The sequence below is a fragment of the Elgaria multicarinata genome, chromosome 18 (genome assembly GCF_023053635.1).
Source record: "Elgaria multicarinata webbii isolate HBS135686 ecotype San Diego chromosome 18, rElgMul1.1.pri, whole genome shotgun sequence".
Lineage (NCBI taxonomy): Eukaryota > Metazoa > Chordata > Lepidosauria > Squamata > Anguidae > Elgaria > Elgaria multicarinata.
Genome location: NC_086188.1, coordinates 13,514,923 through 13,532,768, shown reverse-complemented (window position 1 = coordinate 13,532,768; position 17,846 = coordinate 13,514,923). Strand labels below are relative to the sequence as shown.

The 17,846-nt window shown below is 45.3% G+C and overlaps 2 protein-coding genes across 2 annotated transcripts in view; both read right to left on the bottom strand.

The window, feature by feature from the left end:
• Positions 1-17,846, bottom strand: part of VSIG10 (V-set and immunoglobulin domain containing 10) — a 497,585-nt gene that overhangs the window by 243,454 nt on the left and 236,285 nt on the right. The window lies entirely within an intron of this gene.
• KSR2 (kinase suppressor of ras 2) overlaps positions 1-17,846 on the bottom strand; it is a 227,243-nt gene that overhangs the window by 59,189 nt on the left and 150,208 nt on the right. The window contains exons 10-12 of the mRNA XM_063144251.1: positions 12,814-12,982; positions 6,085-6,126; positions 4,745-4,811 (exon numbers count right to left, since the gene is read on the bottom strand). Of these exons, the coding sequence (XP_063000321.1) occupies positions 4,745-4,811; positions 6,085-6,126; positions 12,814-12,982 (278 nt within the window). The remainder of the gene's footprint in view (positions 1-4,744; positions 4,812-6,084; positions 6,127-12,813; positions 12,983-17,846) is intronic.

Below are 17,846 nucleotides of genomic sequence, written 5' to 3'. Positions count from 1 at the left end.
CCATCTTGAAGCTCATTCTGAACTGAGTCCATATCGGATAGAGACGTTGTCATTGTTTTTGCATGAAAATCCATGCATCTTTTCGTGCATATTTTCCCCAACGTAGGTATCAATTGTGCTCATCTATGAAATGCACACATTCTTCTCCCTTTGAGTAAATCAGATTAGTGCACATTTTTTCAAAAGTAGGCCTTTTTTCATGTACATTTTTCAAACGAGCCAATGTTTCCAAACATATCCTTTTCCGGTCCGCAAATCACGTTGCAAGCTAAGAAGCATACGGACGTTGATAGCAGATTGTGTCCGAGTCCGTCTTCAATCCAGAAGGTGCGAACTGGGTAAATCCTGATTAAGAACAAACTGTACTGAATTTCTCATGCATCCCAAATGTGATTGTAATTTGCGCACATGGTGTGCTCCATTATGATATACCTGTGCGTTTTCCGTGTGCATGGACATGGCTTCTTGCTTGGAGTCACATCCCATTGTTACTTTCTACTGTTAGTTTTACCCTACCCTGTGCCTGCTTACCCTACCCTGTACCTGTTGGCATTCTCTTCCCCTCCTTATTGTTTTACTATGATTTTATTAGATTGTAAGCCTATGCGGCAGGGTCTTGCTATTTACTGTTTTACTCTGTACAGCACCATGTACATTGATGGTGCTATACAAATAAATAAATAATAATAATAATAATAATAATAATAATAATAATAATAATGACTGCTTGGGACCCTGGAAGAGCCTGAATAATGCACTTTACTTTCGCATTGTTACCAGTCATCGGCTGACATAATAAAAATGTTTTTACATGACTTGAATTTTTGACACAAATGCTCTTTTCAAACCTGAACTGCACATTTTGCATCTGGCTGCATTTTAAACAGAAGTGCCAAAAAAGGGGATCCAATGAGAATTAGTTATCCACCAGCTTAACTTATTCATAATTATTATTCCTGTTCCAATCATGGATATGGAGCTATACTGGCATTTCCAACCTTATTCGTTTTCAAACCATCCCAGAGTCTCTTATACTATGTCATGTAATTCACTATGATCCTTTGCCAAATACTTCTTTTCTACACCTCCATTGATGCTATTTGCTGCCATTTCTAGTATCTCTCCAACAAGATGATTTTTTTTTATAGCGCCTGAAGAAGACCCTAAAGAAAATCTGGACCAAAATGCATCAGGCTTCCTTACGCAGACAGCTTTTCTTTTTCTAGCACCCTGGGATGTGTTCTTTCTTTTTGGATTTCTAGTGTATGTTTCCCAGTTTGTATACACTCACAGTTTCCAGCATTTAGTTACAAAGACTCAAGCAAAATCTGCAAGTTTCCTATTATTTTACAGTCCTTATTTTGAATCACATCACTAAGGAAGCAATTCGATGGCCCCTAGGCAACATTTGGGGGGCCAGAGGGTAATTGGGATTCCTGGATCCATGGTCAGAGACAGTGTTCCAACCTCGGAAGAGGGAATCTGGAGTATCCAATTCTCCCTCTACCCCTCCGTCTCTCAGCCAGCAATGAAAGAACCGTGCCCTCTGCCTCTCCGAAGTTGGGAACTCGTCCTCAGAAAGGGGGTAAAGGGGGCGTTCCAGTGAAAGAGACCGGACAGTCCAGGATATGAACAATCCCAAGGTTTCTTTAGCTCCTGCTAGATGGGCAAAAAACCCATCTAGTGATAATGAAGTTTGGGAGGAGTGGCAGAAGCAACGATCACCTATGTCACTCTTCCCCATCTGCACTGGATACCAGTAAGACACTGAGTTTGGAAGCTTAAGAGCATCAAGGGTGTAAGTCATAGGATTGCACCTGAAGCCAGTTCTAATTTCTTAAGAGTATTTGCCCCTGTTGCGCTCCCCTCTTTCTATCTTTCTCTCTACACTAGAGATATTTTCTTTCAATAGCCAGCCCATTTCCGTAGGATACCCTAGCACTCATTGTTCAGTAGGGACCAGCAGATTTCCTTTTTATTATATTAATCATTAACTGATTACTTTTCTACACTGTCCAATATCTGAAGTTTTCAAAAATAAATAAATAAATAAAAGCATACAATTTAAAAAACCTAATATAAAAACGTTGAACGGTTTAAAACAATCATATCATCGTTATCATGACCACCACATAATATATACATATTTAAATAAGTATTTACATAATGTTATAATCCAAAATCTACTTGAACTATCTTAAATAACAGACAGGAAGAGAAAATAAGCTTAACGCAATTCACCTCTCCAGCACAAATTGACATGAATTCATATCATAAAACACACACAAATTATTTTCCATAAGCTTCTCAAACTACCCCAAATGTTACATTGTGGTTGGGTCCTGAACTTTCACATTCCAAGACATCGTGAAAATGCCCCCATTTTTCTCGAAACTTTGAGTCAGGCAAGCTCATGGTTTCCCACCTCTTTTTGTGTGTGCAAATCACAATTTGCGTAAATTCATGGCCATGAATAGCCCAGTTTGCGCAAAAATGCAGGCATAAGTGGTCCTTTACACTTGGGATTTTGCGCAAATCATGCTATTTACGGCCACAGATTTGCGCAAATGGTGATTTCTGTAAATATTCCCAGCTGCGATTTAGTGCAAAATCATGGATCATGCATAAAAAAAGTAGTGAGCTCCCACCGGGCACCTGCTTGCCCTGTACACCCACCAGGATTGGGCAACTCATGGGAGTCCGGCACAGCACAGCACAAATAGGATGTAGGGGAGTTCGCCCAGCCCTATGTCTGCCTCCTCACACTTTAATAATGTTTGTTGAATTCTTATCAACCAATCAACGGAGCATCTCTTGCCAATTATAACTGGATTTCTAACGAAGTATTCTTGGCACCTGTGCCACGCATTGCAACCCCACACGATTTGCGTGGGCAGAAAGCCATGACAGTATAGAATCAGTACAAATGTGTAGAGTAAATAAACCATCACCCTTTCTCTTTCTCTCCCTGCTCTTTCTAGCTTCTCTTTGAAAAACACCCACCACCCACCTTAAGTCAGGCTGTGGTGTATTTGTGGGTCCCTCCTACCCACTAGTTTTAAGACTGATGCATTAAACTACCTCTGCTCCTGGCTTATTTCCATGTTCATAGAATCATAGAATCATAGAATAGCAGAGTTGGAAGGGGCCTACAAGGCCATCGAGTCCAACCCCTGCTCAATGCAGGAATCCACCCTAAAGCATCCCTGACAGATGGTTGTCCAGCTGCCTCTTGAATGCCGCTAGTGTGTGAGAGCCCACAACCTCCCTAGGTAACTGATTCCATTGCCGTACTGCTCTAACAGTCAGGAAGTTTTTCCTGATGTCCAGCTGGAATCTGGCTTCCTTTAACTTGAGCCCATTATTCCGTGTCCTGCACTCTGGGAGGATCGAGAAGAGATCCTGGCCCTCCTATTTATTTCTCCTGCAGCTTCCGCTTAAACAGTTCTGATGGGTGAACAACATGGGGTGGGAGTTACCTTATTAGTTTGAAATCTGTCTCCCTCTTCTCTTTCTGCTCCCATGTTTTGCAGTCCCCCCACCCCCACCCCAGCCTTTCATTTCAAAAGCAAGTCTTCTTTGACTACCTTGTCTATATTTTTACAGTGCTGCTTGGCCATCATAAGCAAGCGAGTGGGTGAAGCCAGCAGCTTCTGTGCTACTTGGAAGTGAAACTTGGCCAACGCGACGTCACGTAGAGATACTAGGGAGTTCCATCATCTGCAATTCTGGGAGGCTAAAAACCTCTGTGTGAAGAGCCTGCAATGCGGTGACAGGCGCATGGGGCATTTTCCCATGAAAATAAATAAATAAATAAATAAAAGATCCCCTTAAGCTACACTTAAAAAGGTAAAACGGAGCACTCTCTTCCAGAACATTTGCGAACTACAAGTTCAATCGCAGTTTTTAAAGCTCAGCTGAAAACTTTTTTTTCTAAAGCGTTTCGAACTTGATTTTGACCTTACTTTTATACTGTTAGTTTTACACTCCCCTGTGCCTGTTTGGTGCATTCCCTTCCCTTCCTTATTGTTTTATTATGATTTTATTAGAATGTAAGCCTATGCGGCAGGGTCTTGCTATTTTATTGTTTTACTCTGTACAGCACCATGTACACTGATGGTGCTATATAAATAAATAAATAAATAAATAAATAATAACCTGCCCTTTCCCCAGAGAGAAAGTTCTTTGAAATCCTCCCCCTCCCCAATCTGTATTTTGCCCCATCTCCCCCAAATTGCCAGAAATGAAAGAATCAAAATATCCAACACAATGCAAATTCAAACACATTTTTGCTCATTCACTGGCTTGGCCTTTTGCTCTACTATTTAATATTGGGTCTGGCCCTCTGGTGTAATTGTTTTTCCAGCAGAAGCAGCATCTGCCTTCCTTAAGAGAACGTTATGCAGCACTATCTCTGGAGACTTAGGTACCTCTCAAGACAGGACATAAGACCATAAGAAAAGCCACGCTGGGTCAGATCAAAGGTCCGTCTGGTCCAGCATTCTGTTCACACAGTGGGCAAACAGCTGCCCCAGTGGGGAGCCCACAAGGAGGACATGAGTGCAACAGCACCCTCCTGCCCATGTGCCCCAGAATCTAGTGTACCTAGGCATGCTGCCTCTGACACTGGAGGTAGTCTATAGTCATCAGGATGAATAGCCACTGATAGCCTTCTCCTCCACGAGGTCTCCCAAGTGCTGAGCTTCAGAGCAAGAACACAAAGAACCAAACAAGGCCCACTTACATTGGGTTTGAAATCACTGGATGGAGGATAACTTGGGGTGCTCGGGTGGGCGTCTCGGGCACAACATCTGAAAGTAAGAGGAAGCCAGTTCGTAACAGGAAGAGGGACACATGCGTTCACATGCTTAGCAGGGGCCAAAGCAAGTTCGCACAGCAGGTGTCATGCTAGTGTTTGTAACAAGACAGTGCAGGAGCTGCAGGAGCCCCACCTTCTTTTATATCTGGTCAAGAGGGCAGGGCTCCTGCAGCTTTCACTATGGTGGTGAAGAGGGGATTTCAGCAGGTGCTGCATGCATACAAATGACATCTGCTGAAATTCCCTTTTCTATGCAACTGTTAAAGATACAGGAGCCCGGTCCTCCTTTCCATAGGGTCACCCTACTGTTAAAGATGCAGGAGCCCGGTCCTCCTTTCCAAAGGGTCACCCTACTGTTAAAGATACAGGAGCCCGGTCCTCCTTTCCATAGGTTCACCCTACTGTTAAAGATACAGGAGCCCGGTCCTCCTTTCCATAGGGTCACCCCAACTTCTCTCTCTCTCCTCTCAGCTTCTAGCCTTGCTATTCCTCACCTCCAACCCATTTCCTCGCCATTTTTCTCCCTTCCAAATCACTAGCCTTCTTCCTATTTCCCAATCCCAGCCCCTGGCCTGGCTCTTTCTCTCCCACTCACCCCGTGTTCTTGCTGTTTCTCTCTGCTCCCAACTTCTACCCTTGCTATCCCCCCCCCAACAACTTCTTTACCTTGCTGTATCTTCCCCCCTCCTGGTCTCTAGCCTTGCTTTCCCCCCTCCCCTCTATGCCTTAGCCTTGTTTTCTCTTTCTGCGCACTGAAGAGCTGATCAACAGCAGGTTCAGGAACAGGAAGGAGAACCCGGGGCCCTAATTCTTTTCCAATCTCTTAGTTAAAAAAAGAAAAAAAGAACAAATCTTTTGAAGGGGGCAGGGAGTGAAGAACTTGGTGTTGGGGGGCACTGGAGGCAGCCATGGCAGCCATGTGGGGGGTTCCTGCCCCAGCTTGCATTGAAGGACACCCCTTGCTTGCATTTTCTATAATCTCACAAACTACAACAGTGGGGCTGCTTCCTCAGTGAGCACTTTCTGATAGAAATAGCCCTGGACAGATGTTCGGAGTCGAAGATGGCACCTACGCTGCCGCCTCCACCTCCAAGCCCCATCCATTCATCTGGTTGTACTCAAGTAGGCGTGGGCTTGGAAGTGAGGTTGTGCCTGGGCTGGGCGACAGGAGAGGAGGCCCAAATGGGCAGGTGAATTGTCGGGAGAGAGCTGCGTGACAGCAAGGTACATCCATGGGGGGCTACAGCTGTTCTAGAGGAACTTACCTGGAAAGATGAATTGCTGTTTGTACTTGTAATAATGGGAGGCTGAAAAGGAGAAAAGACACAAATTAGAGAGGACGTGCGGTAGCAGAGGGCCCCAAAGCACCTCTAGAAATCAGGCAGGGATGAGGCTTGTAAGAATGACCCAATGGCCACAAAAATAGTTGCCTGTTTTATGCTGGTTTGGTATCAAATATACTGGTTGAGTATATAATATAGAAATCACCTATGAATGATCAACCATGTTCTGTGATCACAGCTGGCTGGGAACTAGGCGCTACTGAAAACCTTACATAAATGTCTTCCAAGCAGATCCTTGTCCAGAATGAAAATAGGGCACGGGGCCATGTACCTATGGCATCCAGGAGTTGAAGGGCTGATCGCTATATAGCACTCAAAAGAGCATTGGCTTCACTTAGGGAGTCACAAACAGACAACAGCAAAAGGTATACTAGCTCCCAAAGTGTCACCTTTCCTCCATACAACTGAATTCGATTCCCTTACTATTTTGCTCCACTTCACAGAGTGCAGCAAGGATCTTGTGGATCCTGCCAACTTTTCCCGTTTCTCTGTCAACGGTTCTGCCTAACGTGCACGATCAGTAAAATCCTTGGAAACGGCAGGTCGGCAAAAGGGGGTCAGGGATCTCCGGCATACAAATCTCATCAGCACCTCCAACAAATTACTATTTCCGGGTGGGGGGGGCGTCTGTGAGATGGGACCATTCAGCTGGTAGAAAGACAAGATTATGCTTGTAGTGTCAATGCGTTTGCATCTCGGAAAAATCTGTTGGATTTAACTTCACCCACATGGAAATAGTGAAGCCAGGGGGTTGAGAATGGGTTTTCAAGTCCATTCCCAAGCCTGAACTTCTGCATCAAAGAGTGAAGGAGACAGGACCATTGTGTTGCTATATTAGTCTCTTTGATATTCTGGGTATTTCTGGCCTAAGGAGTCACTTTTCCTTCCCATCACCCCACCAAGTGTTTCCTGGCAAAGTTTCCTTTCTATTCATTGTTTCCTCTGATTGTCCATTCCAGCTTCCCAGCACGGTTTTCACACGCTTTCCCTACACTTTCACAGGCCTCCAGAAAAGCAAAAATAAAAGAGCAGCTACCACCAGCTTTGCTGCCCCAGGGTGGCCACTTACACAACATATAAGATTGAGGAGGAGCAGTAGAAAAATTAGCAGTGCATAGGAGAAATCCGATTGGGGGTGGGGGTGGACCTCATTGGCACAGACCCCCCCAGACTTTGATCCCAGATCTTCTGCCAGCTGGCCTGACTCAATCCACAGATTTTCCATATTTCTTTTATTTACCTGCTGAAGTAGGCATCTGCAAACCTCAGCCACAAGTTGCAGAATTTGTGCAAATTTCATCTGCAATTTGCGTATTTTTGTGCAAATCTGAGCCATAGCTTATTTGTGCAAGTGTCTATTGCTGCAAAAATAAATAAATAAATAAATAAATTATGGGGGAAGTCCCTGGAATACGGGAAAAACATGCAGCTCAACTTGTGAATGCCGGTTGAGTTGGACGTGATGTGGAAGTTCACCGATCCCATAAAGGGCTGTATTTGTGAGTGATGGGCATGAAACAGAAGACACCAATGTGCATAACATTTAGTAATTTACACATATAGGTCCTAATTTAGAAATAACTACAATGAGAAGACACCTTCAAATAGAGGGCTGACGTCTGCTAACTTTCCAAAAATAGAGGACTGTCTTCTGCAATGTGGGATACCTGGCCACCTTATACTTGCCTCTTCCATCTTTCAAATGAACTGCAGGCTAACATATAAACTTCCATCACAAAATCTCCTTCCCCAAACAGCAGATAGACAAGATCAGAAATATTGCCTTAGATAAGCATATGACGACCAACATTTTCCCAGCACACAATGGCTGTGCAAAGTCAAAGCCCCAAGGTACAACAAACCCCCGAAAGAACCAGGTTCCTAGACATAATAGCTGGGACGTCAGTTGTAACTTGTAGCCAGTGAAGCTGACCAGCATCCATAATTTCCTGATTCAGAATATAAATTTGCCTGGCTCCCAGTTCTCAGCTGTACTGCAAAACAAGCATTTCCCAGAGAAGCTCATAAATGCCAATCTAATTCTGACTTGAATTTGCCCAGTTCATAATGGCTGGCTGTATTACAAATTGAGACATTGACTATTTCCCTGAGAAACTCGTAAATGCCAATCCAATTCTAAATGTTAATTGTCTGTGATGGACAAATCTCTCGGTTTCACTTCCCTTCCCAATATGAACTTCGCAAATTTGGCTAAATTCTTATCAAACATGAACTGAAATGAAACTTGCAGCCACCTGCATCAGCCAAATTCAATAGCTACACCCAGACCAAGAGGGCCACAGACGTACCTGCCGAACATCTAGCTGTCAGAAAGAGAGGTGACAATTCTAATACAGCGCTAGCATTCCTGAATGAATACACACACAGATTCAACACAGCTAAGCCAGGGGTCCTGTGACCTGTGGGTACAATTGGGAATTTGAGAAACTGCTGTGGGCACCTCCACAAAATGGCTCCCATGGAGGATGTGGCTGATCACAAAATGGCTTCCATGGAGGATGTGGCTAGTCACAAAATGGCTTCCATGGAGGATGTGGCTAGTCACAAAATGGCTCCCATGGAGGATGTGGCTGGTCACAAAATGGCTTCCATGGAGGATGTGGCTAGTCACAAAATGGCTTCCATGGAGGATGTGGCTAGTCACAAAATGGCTCCCATGGAGGATGTGGCTGGTCACAAAATGGCTTCCATGGAGAATGTGGCTGGTCACAAAATGGCTTCCATGGAGGATGTGGCTAGTCAAAAGTCAACTAAAGAGAGGGGGGAGAGAAACAGCAAGGCTAGAAGTTGGGAGGGGGAGAAACAGGAAGGTTAAGATGTGGGGAGAGAAATGGTGATACTAGAGGCTGGAGTGAGGGGGAAACAGCAAGCTTCAGCTATGGGGTGGTATATAAATGTAATAAATAAATAAATAAAATAAAGGCAAAGGGATGGAGGGGAGAAAAAGAGCAATGCTAGAATAGGGGAGAAAGAAGCCTGCTCTAATATTTTCCAAGGTTTCTCTTCAAGAATTTTTTTTTTTTTGAAGGGGGCAGGGGAGCGAGAACTTCGTGGGGTCCACTGGAGGTGCCTGTGGGCATCATGTTGGGGACTCAAAGCCCTGGGCCCTAGATGGATGCAACTGTCAGTTCCTTCCACACTTGATTTTTTTAAAACAATAAAAACAAATCACGAGTATTTTTTGTCCCAAATATGGACAACTTCACAAATTTCAGTAAATTCTCATCAAAATCAAGCTGAAAGAAAATTCACACTCATCCTTACTGACCTCATGGATTGGAACCAGGTACCCTCCCCCACACACACACACAAACCCTGCTGCCAACCTGAGCTGGATCCAGGGTATAACTGTAAAGTTGAGAAGTAATTTGAGCTGTATTTCTACAAGGCCTTGAAATGCAACCAAGGATGGATGTTTGGGTCTTTCAAGGACACGCAGAAAGGGTTCGATAACAGGACAGTTCCTGATGTATCTTCTCCCGCTGGTGAAAAATTGCCGTCTTGGTTACCAGGATCGTTATTATTATTTTTAATAAAGGCCATGCATTCGGCTGGGTTGACTGAGTGCGGAGAAACCTCTTGAAACAAGAGTGATGGGAGGAACAGCCCTCGTTTCAGCATGGGGAAGGGATGGAGCTATGATGGGACAAGATTAATAGCAGAAACAAAGAGGTTTGCACGGTTGATGAGCTATCTGTTTGTAGCAAAAAGAGAAAGGAGAAGAGGGTGATGTTACTTCATAGGGAATGTAGGAAAACTGCCTAATTCAGAGTTGTGCTATTGGGCCATCTAGCTCAAGTTCTCCAGGGTTTCAGGCAGGACTCTTTCCCAGGGTATTTGGAGACACCAGAGATTGAAATTTGAAACATCTACCTGAAAAGTAGATGTTCTACACTGAGCTACAGTCCTTCTGCAAAAGGTTTAGAACCACAGGATACTGCCTTACATGGCCAGATCGTGGGTCCATCTTAATCAGTACTGTCGACACTGACTAGCAGTGTCTCTCCAGGATTTCAGGCAGGATCCTTTCCTAGCCCTGTCTGAAGATGCCAAAGATTGAACGTGGGACCTTTTGCATACAAAACCCATACTCTAGCACTGACTTATTGCCTCTCCTGATCAGTGCTGTTTCAAGAATTCTTAGGTTGCCTTATTAAAAGGTATTATGGTATTTGCTACTGTTCTGGATTGTTTGTTTTTAAATGAATGTACTTGTTGGTTTGTATGTTAGGATCTATATCTATACCACTACAGGCCATGGGTCCTGTAAATAGGCTGCCCCAGTTGTGGCAAGGGTTTTCATATCACTGGGCACTATTCTTGGGTTTCATGGTCCTGCTAGGGGTCAGATTTTTAACCGAGGTCTGGAGTAGGTCAGGTTTTACAGGAAAGCCAGACTGGGATATTTCAGCACCATAGAAAGTGCCAATTGGAGTGAGGCTGGGAACCAGATAGGGTCACCTGTATATTGCTCCAACGAGGAGCAGAGTAAGACTGAGTCTTAAATAGGAGTTTGGACACATTTAGACTGGTTGACCCTGCATCCACATTGACTGAAGATTTGTCTCTTAATGGGGCCTGGACTATTTTAGTAGCCTCAAACTGTGACATGGGTGTGGCTACGGAAGGCTAGTTGATTTCTGGCCAGAGTCTTCAAAGTCTGAGGACAGCAGTGACCTCCTCTTGATCCAGGGGGTCATTCCCTGGAATCTTTATGGGGATCTGGGTCCTGGGGAGGTGGGTGCCTTGTGACACCTTTCTTTGACCAAATCCTCTCCCCGAGCCATTTACTCTGGAGTCTCTTCTTTGAAGGATGAGGGTCCGGGGTCCTCTAAAGATGTGGTTCTGGAGGCAGCTACGGCTGACAGAAGGAACAGAAAGGAGGGTCCGCCACACAAAAATCCAAATTCAATCCAAAAGGTCAAATGCCTGATGGAATTCATTTTTAAAAAAAGTTTTCACCATGTGATGAAAAACACGGCAGGAACTCGTTTTGTAAACAAGGCTCGCCCCCACATTCTGACCAGCGATGACTTGCATGACTACGTGCATCTCTTCCCCATCTATTTCTCCATGTACGTCTAACACAAAGTTAACTGATGTGTCGCATTTCCAAATTATGCTCAAAGCAGCTCACAAGAACAGTAAACAAACGGTCAATATATCAGCACACAACAAAAATGTAAGTCATAAAAATATCAAACACATTTCGTCATGCTTGCATCCTCAATGGCAAGCTAACGTGCACATTACAATTAATGTTTCCCTAAACATATTGTGTGTGTGTGTGTAAGCATTCCTTTCATAAATAAGAAAAATAATATTTGTTTAAGGTATCCTCATTTAACTGACAAACCTTTTGCTAACTAATCCCAAATCACTAAAATACCAAAAGCGAAACACAACAATGTTAACATCAAAATGTTGCCATTTAAACCAATTAAATTCAAAGTATATCAAATCAACAGCAGGCCCCAAAGAGCTGTGAGAGGAGAGATGGCCAGGTCCAATCAGTTATACCCGAGAGGCACTCTCCAAAGCAGTGACTCCATTGGCGGCCGGGGGTGGGGGGGAGGTTTTTCAGCTAATTACACTCACGGGTAATTTTGAAAAGGAATGGGTGGATTCAACACCTGAGGTAGTCAGGGCTAGAACCCAAAGAGTAGGAGGCCATCCTTTCTCTTTTTGTATCACTACTTCCTTCTCTCTCTCTCTCTCTCTTTCTCTCTCTCACACACACACACTTTCTCTGCCATCCTTTATATATATATCTCTTCCCTCCTCCTCCTCCCCTCTCTCACTGCCCCTCACACACTTTCTCTCTCTATCACCCTTTCTTCCCCCTCTCTCTGTCACCCCTTTCCTCTCTCACACACTTTCTCTATCACCCTTTCTTTCCCCCTCCCTCCCTCTCTTCCACCCCTTGCCACCCCTTTCCCTCCCTCCCTCTGTCTCTCTGTCACCCCTTTCCTTTCTCATACACATTCTCTCTATCACCCTTTCTTTTCTCCTCCCTCTCTTCCACCCCCTTGCCATCCATTTCTCTCCCTCTCTCTCTCTCTCTGTCACCCCTTTCCTGTCACACACTTATCACCCTTTCTTTCCCCTCCCTCCCTCTCTTCCACCCCTTGCCACTCCTTTCCCTCCCTCCCTCCCTCTCTGTCACCCCTTTCCTTCCTCACACACATTCTCTCTATCACCCTTTCTTTTCTCCTCCCTCTCTTCCACCCCCTTGCCATCCATTTCCCTCCCTCTCTCTCTCTCTGTCACCCCTTTCCTATGTCACACACTTATCACCCTTTCTTTCCCCTCCCTCCCTCTCTTCCACCCCCTTGCCACCCCTTCCTCTTTCCACCCCCCTCTTTTTCTCTCTCCCTTTCTCTTCCCCTTCCTTCCCACTCAGCAGTTTGCCCGGGAAGGGACCGACCATGCTTGCGGTCCAAACCGATGTCATGCAAAGGCCTTTCGAAATTAAGCCAAGAGCCACATGTGATCCACCCGTGGTCTGAGGGATTGAAACCATGGCTTGTCGGGCAGCACAAGAGGCTCAGAAAACCCAACATTTCTTGCACTAATGACTGACAGACCACTGGCGGAGCAGCTCAGAGTTTGCATCAAAGCAGCAGGTACCTGGCAAGTTGAACTGCTTCTGTTGCCGCGTGCACTGTGGGGAGGGGTGCAGGGGAGAAGGCGGCGTGGCGCTGGGCAGCAGGGGAGGAGCTGGTGAGGAGGGTGTGGATGAGGTCGTCGAGGAAGGATTGCTGCTAGAGTCAGGCTGGTAGGGCACTGGAATGTGATCCTGGGAGAGGAGGAGGAACAAAATGATGAGCACACACAAACACCTTAAGCCAGGGGTGCAGAACCACAGCCTTGGGGGCCAAATCTGGCCTTCCTGGAGGCCCCCGACAGCATCTTTCTCCCCAAATGTCACTCATTTCGTGGCTTCCCAGCTTTCGCAAAAAAAAAAAAAACATTCTAAAAGGTTGAAACCCCTCTCCTAGGGCTTAATAAGCTAAAATATGCTCGTCTTTGGGGCTGCAGACCTTTTGCCCCTGGCCCCACCCACCACTGGAATGCAGCCCCCGAGAGTTCCTCCAGAATGTAATTTGGCCCATAGGCTAAAAGAGGTTCCACACGCCTGCTTTAATCCTCCCATCTTTGGCTCTCTGAGCCATACTTGAGCCAAGCAGTGCCTGAGCCTCCTGCTGGGCCTTTGGCAGTACTCTATAGTTGCATGCTCAAGACCTTGCTAATATTTAAATTCGTCAAGCAAAAGTAGATACACAAGCTCATAGGAAGCTCATAGGAAGCTGCCATATTCTAGGTCAAGCAATGGGTTTATCAAACCCAGAATAGTCTGCTGCGGCTGCGAGTGGCTCTCCATGGTCTCAGGTAGTGCTGTGCCAAAAAAATTGATTCTTCCGTTTTCAGCATTTTGTGGGGGGAAACAAAAACTCTGTCAAAGAGGCTGGGAGAGGTGAGAATTTCAGAGTGTTTCTCACTGGGGAGGGGGATAGGGTTTCAGCACAGCTTTTTTTAGTGTAAGCAGTTGTTGAGGTGTTTTTTAAGCACCCCCGGCACTTGCAGGAGCCCAGGAGTTCTTCCTGAATACCCACTGGAGAGGGCGAAGTCACATGGCCTCCAACAGGCATTCAGGAAGAACTGTGGGAATGGGGGAGATGTTGTTGTTGTTGTTGTTGTTTAAAAATTAAAAATAGAATGAAGACCCCTCAACAACTGGCTACACTTTAGATATGTGGAAACCCTGTCCCCCTCCCCAAGGAGAAAATTCTCTGAAATTCTCCCTCTCCCTGTGAAAGAGGCAGGGGAAAAAAAGCCTCTTGCACAGAGAGAGAAAGGGTTCCCAAAAATAGGGTGCCGGATTTGGCACAGCACTAGTCACAAGCAGAGAAAGGTATTCCTCCTCCCTCCCAAGCCCCTTTCCTTTTGTGTTGTGTCTTTTAGATTGTAAGCCTGTGGGCAGGGACTGTCAAGAAATACTTTTGTAAGCTGAATGGTGGCATAAAAATGCATAAATAAATAAATAAATAAATAAATTTCCTAGGGATACATGAGGTTTGGGGTTTTGGCCACAAACCATACGAACGTGCCCCGTTCAAAGGTCTGAACACAGCACGTGTCCGCCGAAAACATTTGCAAACTGTTGAACACGCACTCGCGTTCTCTATTCCCAGTTCGATTTGCACAAATGTCCTGATTTGTGCAAAGGTCCCCCGTAGACTGAATCTGCCCTGCTTCAGCCTAAGGAGGAAAGTTGCACAAACCGGGGGAAATTTGCACAAATCTCCCCATTTGGTCCATTTATTGCTCCGCAGCACTAACACGGCTATTTGTTGTTGTTATTGTTGTTGTTGACATTGCTTTTTCTACGGTGGGGGTCTGCATGTTGCCCACTCTTGCTCTACACCATGCGTTATTTTATACACTTCAAATATGTCCCCTGCTTACTCACTTCCCCCACCCCCTGCCCTAAATTTAATACCCCTAAAACACTGCAGCCTTTCCTCGTAGAAGGAGTTGCTCCAAGCTCCTTGATCATTTGGGTTGCATCTTTTCTATCTATACAAGATCTGTTTGTTCCTTTTTAAAGGTGGGGTTGACCATCCTGCTATTGTTACAGCGGCCCTCCCCAAAGAGAAAGGAAGAACCACCCAAGTGGTATTTGAGTGGCTGAAAGGCTGGCGAGAACTCAACTCCTCTTGGACACGGAGGAGGAAATTCTCACTGGTGTAACTGGCAGTGCAACATCATTAGAGCTACAGCATGTGCTGTTGAATAATCTGACTCCCAAGGGGAGCAGTGTAACCATTGAGCATTTCAAGGTGGGGGGGGAGGGAAGGGGAAAAGCACCCTCCCATTCTCCAGAGAGAAAGTCCAAGTCAGCTCAAGTTACTCCCCATTGATCATTCCTCACGGGCCATTTAACTTAACGGAGGCAACGGAGGGCACTTCAGGGTAAAGCCGACAGATGGGCATTTTGCACCACACTGCACATTCTTCGCGCGGCTCGGTAGGGGTTGTTGCCTAGCAAATGCTCAATGCTGCCGTGAAGAAAAGACAGGCAGAAGAATTTACAGGCGATAGACGGAGACCACAGTTGGGTCCAGTTTTGGGGGTGGGGGGGTGGGGAGGGGGTTGGGGTGGCAAGAAAGTTTGCAACAATCGACATAATTTATGCTAGAATGCAACATTGAGCATATCGTCTCCCATTCCATTAGACTTTCCCCTGTGCATGTTCTACAGCATGGCGCATGCCTCAGCAGAAACGTGCACATTTTCCTGCCAATGAATTTGCGTAAATTTTGGGAAAGTAAAAAATATATATAATTCCGAAGTCCATGGAATTTGTGTGGTCCACAGTGGATTCCACAGGTTGGATTCTTAGAAATCAGAACTCGTTTTAGTCCAAGTTCTGCAGCATCTTTAGTTTGAGCTGATGAAAGCTCAGTGAATTCCATTCTGTGGTCAGATTTCTCTGACATCCCTAGAAGTTATCTGTCAAGGGCCACATGCTGATGGTGGGTGGGATTGCCATGCTTTCTCTCTGTGTGTCTCTCTCTTGTTCTGACACCTCCCTCTTCTTCCTCTTTCTTCCCACCCAGCAGGCTGCAAGGGGAGAGACAGAAAGGGTCTCAATGGACCATTCGCTGACAGCTTTTGAGATTGGCCCGCGGGCCGCATGGAGTCTGAGGGCTGCACAGTACCCATCCCTGCCTTAACCAATTCATTCAAACAGGGTGTATTAATGTGTGTTCGTTAACATGTTTGTGTGTGAATGTGTGTGTGTGTGTGTGTGTGACCCTGTTCAGACAACATGCTAAGCCATAGAGGTTAAGCATTTTGAGTGAAATATTATGGCTTAGTGCGTCAACTGAACAGGCCCTGTGTGTGCATGTTGACATGTGTGTCTCTATGTGCACATGTGCATGCACGCACACACACACACACACACACACAATTCAGGATGCACAAGCCACCAGGAATTCTAGAACATGGCATATAAGACCATCAGAAACATTATGCATCACCTGTACAGAGTCCCTAATACAGAGATCAAATCGCCCATAAATGACTTGGGTTCTCCTTTCTCCTTTACCCACAAACACGCACAACTAAACGGAAGCGACGCATTAGCAATCACACAAACTCTTTTGCAGCAAGCCGCTCACTTGTTGTCTTTCTCTTGTGCTTGGGGAAGGCAACGTAAGTTACAGGTCATGGAGAGATTGTTATTTTTTAAAAAAAATATCCATGGATAAATAAAAGTTGGAATGATGTGAACATAGATCGAGGCAATATCCACATGAGAGTAACTTTTGTGCCTCAAACATTGACCTTTGTTCTTTTATCAGCTTGGAAAAGCAAAGGACTCATTGGAGGACTGGCATCGTTTGTGATTGGAAAGGAAGACTTGGCTTAAAGGTTTAAATACATTTATTCATGCATGCCTGCATCTAAACACATTTTAGAAATCTGGAGAGAGAGGGAGAGGGAATTTGGAAAGGAGCTATTGGGGGGGGGGAGAAGCAGTTTGTGCAAATGCCACACAGGTGGAATGCAAATAAGACCTATACAATGTGTACATCAGGGCCCTCTATTTTGAGACACTGAAGAATCTAGCAAGCAGATTTAAGACGACTGTGAAGGCTGGCAAAAGTCTCCTTCTGGTATAGCAGAAACTTTAATTCCAGGAAATGGGAGCTCTTGAGAGCTTGCCCAAAGGGGCATGAAAGAAGCTGCCCATTGTTTCAAGAGCTAACCAGAGAATCTAGGAGCTACTTGACCCCAGATCATACAATTTATCCATTGAGCCCAGGATTGTCCCCAGGTAGTCCAAAACCAAACAGTTTTGGTCAGGGCGAATGGGGTGGGGAAGGAAGAAGGGAGTGATGCTGTCCAGGGAAGCCCTGATCTAGGGCCACTTAGCCCATATTAATGTCACATTTTACATTTCCCTAACCTAGATTGACTGCCATTCACCAGGCCTGGAAAATAGTTAGGTAGTTAGTTATGTGTCTTCAAATTGACTTATGGTGTACTATCTCCAGTATTCGAGGCAGTAAGCTGGGGAACATGGGTGGGAGGGTGCTGTTGCACCATGTCCTGCTTGTTCATCCCTAGCCGATGGCTGGTTGGCCACTGTGTGAACAGAGTGCTGGACTAGATGGACCCTTGGTCTGATCCAGCAGGGCCCTTCTGATGTTCTTATGAATCAGCCACCTCCATTTGCATCTGTAGCAAATCACCCTATTCAGATCTTGTAACTTCATGTCTATATCTTCCTTTACGGAGTCACTTATTTGTCTTTTTAGCAGTCCACGGTATCCACAAAACTCTCCTCCAACACATTTCAAAAGAGTTGATCTTCCTATCCTCTTCTTTTTTCCCCATTGTCCAACTTTTATATCCATACCTGGAAAATTCATGTGATGATTTCACATAATGTGGAGTAAAATGATCTTCCTTGTGATGAGAGGGAGTGAATTCAACATGGAGCTGCCCTGCCAGTGGTAATCCCCTATCACACATAAGGCCTACCTCGGTCTCAAGTATCAAGTCCATGTGATATTCTTTGCCCATCCAGTCTCTCTTTCTCTCTCTGGCCATTTCTACACCTGCCTTTTCCCCCAGGATCATCCCTG